At 45.2% G+C, this 10,564-nt stretch overlaps 2 protein-coding genes across 2 annotated transcripts; both read left to right on the forward strand.

Annotated features, from left to right (window-relative positions):
* Positions 1-2,959: 2,959 nt before the first annotated feature.
* On the forward strand, positions 2,960-5,853 carry LOC117640690. The gene is made up of 3 exons (XM_034377492.1): positions 2,960-5,395; positions 5,469-5,516; positions 5,582-5,853. Exons 1-3 carry the CDS (start codon positions 5,362-5,364, stop codon positions 5,824-5,826), a joined length of 327 nt encoding a protein of 108 aa, XP_034233383.1. The 5' UTR covers positions 2,960-5,361; the 3' UTR covers positions 5,827-5,853.
* Positions 5,854-6,305: 452 nt separating this feature from the next.
* On the forward strand, positions 6,306-10,120 carry LOC117640418. Its single transcript, XM_034376919.1, has 8 exons — positions 6,306-6,512; positions 6,903-8,508; positions 8,730-8,804; positions 8,891-8,968; positions 9,128-9,172; positions 9,257-9,433; positions 9,520-9,581; positions 9,658-10,120. The coding sequence occupies exons 1-8, from the start codon at positions 6,477-6,479 to the stop codon at positions 9,766-9,768; spliced, it is 2,190 nt and encodes a 729-aa protein (XP_034232810.1). The 5' UTR covers positions 6,306-6,476; the 3' UTR covers positions 9,769-10,120.
* Positions 10,121-10,564: the final 444 nt, after the last annotated feature.

The raw sequence follows: 10,564 nt of genomic DNA on the forward strand, positions 1-10,564 counted from the left end.
TTATTAGGTATGTTCTTGGCTCGGCACACGCGAAATTTCCCTATCCTAGCTCACGTGGTTCAGTGCTCATAGCCGAAAAACACATGGAAAAACGGCGAAAAATCGAGTTTTCTGCAGGCACATCACTTCTGTCTTGAAGAAAGGGGGTCGGGGGGGGGGGGGGGGGGGAGCCCCCCCGCCCCGACAAGTTACAAGGTAGGTTTACGCCAGACCGCGTCTTGTCGTAACAGGCTTCGCGATGTGTCGCTGCCTGTTTTCCAATCCGCGCCTGGCGTACCTACCTTGGCCTGCGGCGCTAGGCTCCCTTTGGCAGACAATGCTTGTCCATCATCAGTTACTTCAGAACTGTTGCGCTGGGGGCCCCCAGACCCCCCCTTTATTCTAGATAGAGGTGCTTCATCTACAAATTAAAATCTTGACCCCTTTTAACCCTTTTAAATTTTTTCGTGGCTGGGGGGGGTCCGCCCCCCGACCCCCTTTCATCCAGCAGGAGAGGTCTACCGACAGAGAACTCGATTTTTCGCCGTTTTTTAGGTGTTTTTCGGCTATAAAAAAATGAACCACTTGAGTAGGATGGTGAAAATTTTGCGTGTGGGAAAACCCAAAACCCCGCAAAATCTCAGCCAGATCGGGCCCAGCCGTTTCAGGAGGAGTAGTGTACAACCCCACACACACACAGACAGACACACAGACAGACAAAACTTTTCAACCGCACTGGAGTAACAGGCTTCGCTATCGCTCAGCCAAAAAAGTTACAAGGGTCAAGATGGTGTTATCTGTAGATGAAGCAACTCTATCTAGAATGAAGGGGGATCTGGGGGGCGGAGCCTCCCACAAAGAAACAATTTGGAAGTAACCGACGACGGACAAGCCATTGCCTGCCGAAGGCAAGCTAGCGCCGTAGGCCAAGGTAGGTACGCCAGGCGTGGATTGGAGGAACAGGCAGCGAGACATCGCGAGGCCTGTTACGTCAAGACGCGGTCTGGCGTAAACCTACCTTGTTACAGTGTTTAGGAAGCACAGGGGGTATAAGCCTGCATGTGGCTTCTCTAATGCCATAAACGGCATCATAAGTACATGCAGAAACACGATTTTGGCGAACCTGCATTAGACAGAAGCAAATGCTTCGTTCCGTCGATTTCTGGGAAGGTGAGACTTTTGGATCTTTAAAATTCGGCTGAGATTTTTTTTTTAAATTAACAAGGTAGGTTTACGCCAGACCGCGTCTTGTCGTAACAGGCTTCGCGATGTCTCGCTGCCTGTTCCTCCAATCCGCGCCTGGCGTACCTACCTTGGCCTGCGGCGCTAGCCTGCCTTCGGCAGGCAATGCTTGTCCACCGTCGGTTACTTCCAATACCGCCCCCAGACCCCCTTCATTCTGTATAGAGTTGCTTCATCTAGAAATTACATGAACTTGACCTTGTAAATTTTTAACTTGTCGAGGCGGGGGGGGGGGGGGGGCCCCCAGACCCCCTTCCATCAAGACAAAGGGAGATCTGCCTGCAGAAATCTCGATTTTTCGCCGTTTTGTAGTTGTTTTTTGGCTATCAAAACTGAATCAGTGGAGCTAGGATAGTGATATTTTGCGTGTGCCGAGCCAAGAACACATCTAATGAGCCTGGATAGTCTCAGTCAGATCGGCCGAGCCGTTCAGGAGGAGTAGTGCACACACACACGCAGACAGACAGACAGACAGACAGAAAAAACTTTTCAACCGCACTAGAGTAACAGGCTTCGCTATCGCTCAGTCAATTAGGATAACTTTTTGGCTGAGAGATAGCGAAGCCCGTTATTCTAGTGGGGTTGAAAAACTTTTTCTGTCTGCGTGCGTGCGTGTGTGTGTGTGCGCACTACTCCTCCTGAACGGCTCGGCCGATCTCGCTGAGATTTGGCAGGCTTATAAGTATGTTTGTGGCTCGGCACACGCGAAATTTTACTATCCTAGCTCAACTGGCTCAGTCTTTATGGCCGAAAAACACTTCAAAAACGGCGAAAAATCGAGTTCTTTGCAGGCAGATCACTTCTGTCTTGAAGAAAGGGGGGTCAAGATCGAGTTATCTGCAGATAAAGCAACTCTATCTAACGGCACGCAACAAGTTAAAAAAATCGATGACGGACAAGCCATTGCCTGCCGAAGGCAGGCTAGCGCCGCAGGCCCAGGTGCGGATTAGAGAAACAGGCAGCGAGACATCGCGGAGCCCGTTACGACAAGACGCGGTCTGGCGTCAACCTTCCTTGCTGGCTGAGCGATAGCGAAGCCCGTTACTCCAGTGCGGTAGAAAAGTTTTGTCTGTCTGTTTGTCTGAGTGTGTGTGTATGTGTAAATACCGCTTTCTATCTCCATCCCTTCGATCATATTGGTCTAAAAACACTTAAAAATCGGCAGAAAAAAGTCAACTTCATTGGTACTTTCAAATTTTCGTGAAGTTTCGTGTCGTTTCCTACGATTTTGAGGCTGATGATGAAAATAGAACCCATTCGGATCCCCCATCGAAAGTCAAGTCCCATTTGTGTAGATTTTGACAACAAAATGCTACTTTTTGAGTGGATCACGCCCATTTCCACGGACTGCCTAGGACAGCAGCCTGCCGAAGGCAGGTTAGCGCCGCAGGCCATGGTAGGTGTATACGCTAGGCGTGGATGGTCGAAACTAGCGCGGCATCGCGAAGCCTGTTACGACAAGACACGGTCTGGCGTACACCTTGTTTTTCAGTGGTCAAAACCATACGCAGCGCAAGCAGCTAGAGGAAGATCAGCAGCAACAAGATTTGGACCAACAGCAGGAAACTTAGCAGCAACATCAATCTTTACCCTAGACGAAGGCAAAGTCCCGGCCAGCGGGCCATCACCCGGCCAAGTCCAGCCAACACCCGGCCAACACCCGGCCTGGGCCCGGTCAACTCTGGCCTAACCCGGCCTCGGCCAACACCTCGCTATCGCTTGGCCAGCACGCTGTTACAGTTGCTGAAAGGGGGGGGTTATACTTGGCCACAAAGGCGCAGTAGTGGTGAATCTTCTTAGGCAGCGTCACAGTTACATACAAGGGTTGAGAGAGAAAGGGGGAAAAGGGTTGCGATAAGACCAACCGACTTAATTTTTAGTAAGGGCGCCAGGTCACGCCGGAGAATGAATGGAAAGCGACACATCAGTGCGCGTAAGCAAATCAAACCCTGGAGAGACCGTCGGCCGGGCTAACGCAGTACAAGTAAAACAAAACATTTTGAAAAATGCATGTATTGTAGCAATATTTTAGAAGGCAAAGTACAGATACCAACGTGGGGCATGAACCCACATGAAAAACCAACTTGACTAGATTGTAATACAACAAAGGCAAACGGGAAGCCGAGCCGCGGAGCGATTTAATTGAACTAGCATTACAGCAAACCTTTAGAATTCAGAATCACAAGAAAAACACTATCAAATTGCGATAAAATGAAACAAGTCTAATAGGCTGCGAGAAAGAACAAATTTACAAAATAATCACGTGTAAAGAACCGCGACCCGGCCGACTAATTGAAAATACTGACTTTACGTTGATTAAATTTTACAGAGTACGGGACGCAAAATCGACAAAAAACTGAGCGACAGAATAATAGCGTAACTCGCGTACTAAAAATTACAACGACAGTAGAACGCACAAAAACAAGGCGTGACAATCAATAGGCCTAATTACAAACGATACGCGTCGTCGAGCAATCAAAAGTACAGAGTACTAGCAAGAATTGTACAATATAGACGTAACAGCCGCGGACGGCGTAGCACGTAAACAAACGCAGACGACACGCTCGAATCACAGTCGCGAAAACTAGCAAGAGGCGTTGGTACAATACATACAATCGAAACAAAACAAAACCCTTGGCCAAGGAAATAAGAAAATATAAGAGTGCACTCACCAAAACAGCGGACTTCATGAAGATTACCAGTGTCGCGGGGCGTCCCCCGGACACATGCACACACACACTACATTATTTACAAGGTAACCGTCAGGCACTGGTTACAGAAATAAAGGTCAAACGCCGAAGCGAGACCACACAAAACACTAGTCACATGGTGACGTCACTTGGCTTCACAGCCTCAACACTTCAACACTTTCACAGGCACAACATCGGACGACGGCGAGGCGTGGGCGGCGCGACGGACACCGGGAGACGTCCACAGTGTACGCGCAGAGCGGCGTCGACGGCGAGGGGCACCGCGACAGCGAGGCGCTTGGCGACGGCCATCGTGGTGTAGTCAAACAAGCAGCGGCGGTGGCAGGGGCATTCCAGGGCAGTTAGCCAGACATGGCGAAAGGGCAAAGCCCGTGCACTTGGAGCCCTTGCGGGCTTCTTGGCGATGGTCGTCGACGGCGAGGTGCTCATGGCGACACGGGGTTTGACGGCCACGTGGAGCGAACCGGGGTCTCGTTGACGGCGCGACGCTCGGCTCGTGTGTACACTTGTCTGCGCGACGGTTCCCAGCTCAACCCGTGGTAACGGGATAGGCGGTTTCCGGTTGGCTACAGAGGGCGCCAGTTCAAATCGTCGAACTATTCTACAAGATGACAACTGTACGGCACTGAAGTAAATGACAGCTTTGATACGGTTTGCACCAGTATTTCGACGATAAATAAAGACTTTTAGTATGGAAAAAGAATTTCTATCATTGACATAAACTCTCTGACCCGAAAACACACCTCTCAAACAAAAAATATTATTGGGTTTTTATCACGTAGTTTGGTATTGAAGGGGGCGCTCCCGCGGCAAAATTCGTCTGGCAGACGACGAGCAGAAGTCATTGTTTACATCCAACTCACGTGTTTGTGACGTGCGCTTTAAATTAGTGTTTAATTGATTTTGTACTTTGAATCTTTTTTGATTTAAAGTGTTTCACGATGGCACCACTCAGGTGTTGTGCCAAAGACTGTGGCACCGTGTCTGACACGTCAGATCCAAATAACATCAGAATGTTCAAATTCCCTGTGGACATTGACAGGTGATGGGTTAAGGAAACACTTTTTAAAAACTATTTTAAATTGAAGAATGTTGGGATATTTCAAATGAGAAAAGCTTGAATTAAACCTAAACACTTAACATAATCTGTTTAAAAATGATTGTTTACAAAACTTAAATTTTATTGGAGAAACGAATTCAAATTTAAGTGTGCGAACTGACAAGTTACAAAACTTTCAGGTGCAAGGAGTGGGTTAAAAATTCTGGAAATGCAGAACTGCTCAAAATACCAACTTCCAGACTTTCTGAGTGCAGACGCCTCTGTGCTCTCCACTTTGAAGACAAGCACTACTTCAACAAGTTTAAAAACACTCTGCACAGGCATGCTGTCCCAACAATTTTTGATAGGGAACCTTTGTGTGAAGATGAGATGCAGGATTACCCAGTGACAGAACAAGGAAACGGTAAATATTTGTACAAAATTATTATTACTATCTTGAAAGAAGAGCATTACAAAATACAGTTCTATTATTACAGAGACAAAGAGGGTTTTCAAAAGGTCTTCAGATCATCTGCCCAATGAAGGTATGCCCTTATTTTCTAGTGACTAAATAATGACAGCAAAATTCACACATCTGACTCTCTTTCAGGTAACCAATGTAACAAGGTCTTGGTTGTAGTGAGGGAACCATCCCCCGCTCCACTCACTGCAGAAAAAACACCCCCACACAGTTTTCCCTCTTTGGTTCACCCAACATGCACCCCTCCAATGGAAGAGCCAAGGGTGGAGCCACAACAGATACCCACACCGGAACTGAAAACACCACCTAAGAGTAAGAATATGGAATATACAGTCTACGGATTATTTTATAATAATAAATTGGACATTAATTAATGGAGCCATAATCCTTTGATTTTACAGAAACTTCCAGAATGACTCAGGCGAAAATAGCCAGAGAGGCTGGTGTCAAGACCAATGAATTAACACCAAGAAAAAAGTCACTGATCCAAATGGCCCAAGGCTATTATCAGAAAGGCCTCCTTGCCCGCCGCCGACTAAAATATTCAGCAAGTATCACTACACAGAATCTCATTAACAACAAGGTTGAGAATAAAATGAGAGAAATGCCGTGGTCTTCAGGTGCTCGGCTTATTCTTGAAAGCGAGCAAAGAAATTTTGACAAGCACCCAAATGTGAGGACATGGACAGTTGAAGAAAAGTGCTTCTACCTGGGCCTATACAAAAGGGGCCCCAAGGCGTATAGGTACTATAGGAACCATGTAGTAAGTCCATGTGAGAAGACACTGAAAAACGTCTTGTCTTCAATCAAGCTGGATCCTGGTATTTCTCCATTTTTAATGAGTGTCCTGAAAAAAAAAATTGAAGGTTTCAATGAACAAGAAAAGGCAGCTGTGCTCCTTTTTGATGAAATTTACACCAATTCCAATCTCCACTACAATCCTCTGACAGACTTGATTGAGGGCTATGAGGATTATGGCGAAAAAGGAAGGACTGACCGTGAAGCAAACCATGTCCTTGTCTTTATGGTTCGAGGGCTACAGGGAGATTGGAAAATGCCGGTGAGAAAAAAAAGCCATTTAAAAAAATCACGTTTTGATTTCACACAATGTTTCACTGCAGGAAATAACCACAACAAAAGTACACAAATTTCTGGCAAATTTTTTATCAGGAATTTAGTGTACTTTTCAAGTACAACAATTGTTGTACAAAGAACAATGGAACCGGCATGAGGATTGCTGTGCAGTCCAGGGCTCGTTGTGGTTTGTACAATTCTCATTGTACTTTCTACAACCCCTGTTGTGCTTTTATTGTACAGTTTCTGTTGTACTACTTTTGTTGTACTATATACACTTTTTCTTGCAGTGTTACACCTCACATGTGAAATACTGTGACAGTGTGAACAACAATTCCACATTTTAAATACCTTTTAATTTTTCTTTCTCTTTCAGGTGGCTTACTTTGCTGTTAATGGGACGTCTCCATCAGACATGTTGGCTTCATTAATTAAAGAAGTTATAAGGGAGCTCAGGAAACTTGGCCTTCAGGTGGTTGCCAGTGTCTCTGATCAAGGGGCGACAAATCAGGGTGCTATCAACGAGCTCAGAAGCCAATGTGAAGAGGGCAAACTTGATCCAGTCTACAAAGTTGATGATGAGCGGGTTGTGCATTTGTATGATATTCCTCATGTCATGAAGAGCATGAGGAATAATCTCCTGTCTTCAGATCTGGAAGACGAGCTGCAACAAATAGTGAGGTGGTCTTACATCATTGAATTCTTTAAGTTAGATGAGGGAATGTGCAAAACGTCTAAATTACAATATTCACACCTGTGCCCAATGGGAAGAAACAAGATGCGGGTGGATCTTGCTGCACAGACCTTTAGTGAGACCACTGGGTGTGGAATGAAAACGTTTCATATGCTCACCCAAGGCACCAAGCTGGTTGGAGCAGAACCCACAATTGAGTTTATTCTTACAATGGACCAGCTATTTGATTCCATGAATGGCCCTGGTAGGAAAGACGCTCCGAAGGCAAAGCGCCAAAATGTAACTGAGGACTCTTTCCACCATGCCTTCTGGAGAGAAATGATCCCAAAGATTGAAAAGTGGGTCTTCATAAGAAAATCATCAGGAGTAAGGCACATACCACCCTGTCTAAAGGGCCTAATTGACAACCTTCGGGGACTGGAGTGGATCTGGAAAGTAGTTAAAAAATTAGGTTTCACCAGTCTCAAATTACGGAATTTAAATCAGGATCCACTTGAAAATTACTTTGGCCAGATTCGACAGTCATGCGGAAGTAATTCAGACCCCACATTGGCTCAGTTTGTTGGTGCGATGAAAGTGTGCCTGGTTCAGCAAATTACAAGTGGCCGCAACCAAAATTGTGAAGATGATGGGGCATCATTCCTGGCAGACTTTGGAGCCTTAATAAATGAATGGTCGGTGCCAACAACAAGAGCCGAAGTCACCCCCACTCTCATCAGAGGATGTAGGCCTGAAGAAATTAATAATACATTGGTTAACAAGCTAACAAGACAAGCACCATCTCTCAACTGTGCCACAATGTGCACAAAAATTCTTGCAGCCACAGAGAGGTGTAAAAATTGTTACCGTTTTTTGAGCTCAAATGAAGATTCGACCGATTTCACTCTCCAGCTGATGCTGGAGAAAACTTCAGGGTTGGATAAACCTTCCCCCTATTTCACCAACTTCTACTTAACTGCGCAAAAAATTGTAGCACAGAAATGGAATGAAATAGGGTGGAAACAAAATTTGGTGAAAAACATTAAGTACCTCCTCTCTGAAGAAACGTCCCTGCTGGAGTGGGTCGACTGTGAAATACACAGCGACTTGGTCCAAGAGCTTCTTTTACATTTGTCTGCCACACGGATTGTCCAATTAAAATGTTCTGCATTCAACACCTCCATTAAGGAACAGAAAGTTAGGAGAACCAGACAAGCAGAGATGAGCAAGAAGTCTCAAAATGTAGCAGAGGACTTCGGAATTGAGGCAATTGATCCAAGAGACTTCTCCATTCTGACTGGTTTACCAGGTGAATGCAACAAAACTCATCATAAATTAATAAGCATCATACATTTTTAACTTGACATTTCCCCTGATCAGAATCGGCACTCCTATTTCATCTTCATTTCTATTCATTTTGGCCATCTTCAACATACGACATTACATTTGAATTGAGATAAGTGATAATGATGCTATGCTTCTAAAATTTTATCTTTAGCCACTTAATCTAATTCTTTTTTTCTTTCTTAGGTATTGATGGAAATGTGTTGAAGAAACTTCAATCCCACAATCCACTGCTGACCAGCAAACAGAATTTGGACAATGGTAGATAAATTAAAAAAAAAAAAAAAAACATTTGTGCACCGACTCTGAACAAAATCTGTTGAATTAATTAATTTTAATTTTGACAGCTCTGCATCATGAGGAAAATGGAGAAAGTGAACTTGTGCAGCAAAATGAACAGCTGGATGATCCATCCATTCCAATAGGTAAGTACTGACCTTTAAAAAAACGGACAACAGTTTTAAAATTATCCTGGCCTCTCTGTGGTTGTCCACCTTCTCTTCAAATCGTCGAAGTGAAGCAGTATTGGTTGCTGATGCAGCTGCTGTAAAAATGAACAAAATTTAATCAATTTTTTTTTATAGCGGATGCTAGCACAGAGACTGCATCAGAAATTGTGCTGAGTACTTGTAAGTAATTAAATTATTTCCAACACTTATAACTTGAATCAATTCAATCACAGAAAACTTACTTCATTTTCATTTAATTGGCAGTTGGCGATGAGTTCTCTCTACTGGATGCTTTTGAAGCAGTTGCGACACCATCAGATCTGTCACCAAATCCTGTGTCAGAGCCATCGACATCCTCCATCCTCCATCCTCCATCCACATCCTCCAAACCACCATCATCTTCACATGCACCTGTGCCGTCATCTCTTAAAATGCTTCAAGGTAAGAAAACTGCAATCAAACAAAAATATCATTTCGACAGTGATGAGTACTGATAACAAATTCCATCCTTTGTTTTATTAATGCAGATCAAGCAAATACAAGCAACAACGAAATTGACAGATTAGAGGAGACTGTGCGCCAAGGAAAAGTAAGAATTATTCTTTTATTTTCATGTGAAACAAATTAACAGCGCACTACTGATACTTCACTATTGCGGTCCGCAGGCACAAAAGTTAACCTTACCACAGCTGAAAGCAGTGTTGAAAGCACGAGGAGTCAAGGGTTACTCAAGACTGAACAAAGAAGGCCTAGTGAAACTCGTAAATAAATGCTAAAATCAGGAAACCTCGTTTTTTGTTTGCTTTTTATTCATTTTCTAAGCCGACAATACCCTTTCCATTAAACACGAGGAAACCAATACTCACATAACTCCGATCTAGTAGCAGCAGCATTACAATACGGGGACGCGGGGGGCGGCCGGAAATACATTTATAGCACCTTCCTCAAACTTCAAATTTAAAGTGTCCGGTCACCAGTGATGCCAACCAGGTGGTGCTTAACAGTGTTGAAATTTCGTGCCGGACAGTTGCCACCTTGTAGAATGATGTTCTTGTTTTATGTTGTTGTTGAGCTCCAAGCGCCCTAGCGGAAAGGCTGGGAGTTACCACGGGTTGACCTAGACCGGAAGCCAGCGACTGAACGGGAGAAACAAAAGAGCGTCGCGAGGCTGTGCTGAGCGGTGGAAGGGGTCGAAAGCGGCGGAGTGGGGGTGAAGGCGGCGCGCGAGGAACGGTTAGGGGACCACAAATGGGCGCAGCGCAGGTCCCCTTCCGAGCGCCGCCCGAAGTCCCCCCGCCGAGCGCTGCTGGCGCCCTCAGACGGAGCGCATGCGCACTACGCACGGACCGTGCGTGAGTGACCGCGCCGCGCCACACGCCATTTTACTTTTTGTTGGACGTTGTCTGTGTTATTGTGTGTGCGTCTCCCGCTGCCGGCGTCTGCTGTTATTATTGTAACGTTTCATCTTTTGTAAGTATGCGTGTCTTGCTTTCATCTAAGTGAGATTTGCTTCTTTTATATGGATTGCCGGTGGAAATACTAATGGACGTGTCTTATTCTCAGCATTCGTAC

This window comes from Thrips palmi, unplaced genomic scaffold (genome assembly GCF_012932325.1).
Source record: "Thrips palmi isolate BJ-2018 unplaced genomic scaffold, TpBJ-2018v1 HiC_scaffold_12, whole genome shotgun sequence".
In the NCBI taxonomy this organism is placed as follows: Eukaryota; Metazoa; Arthropoda; class Insecta; order Thysanoptera; family Thripidae; genus Thrips; species Thrips palmi.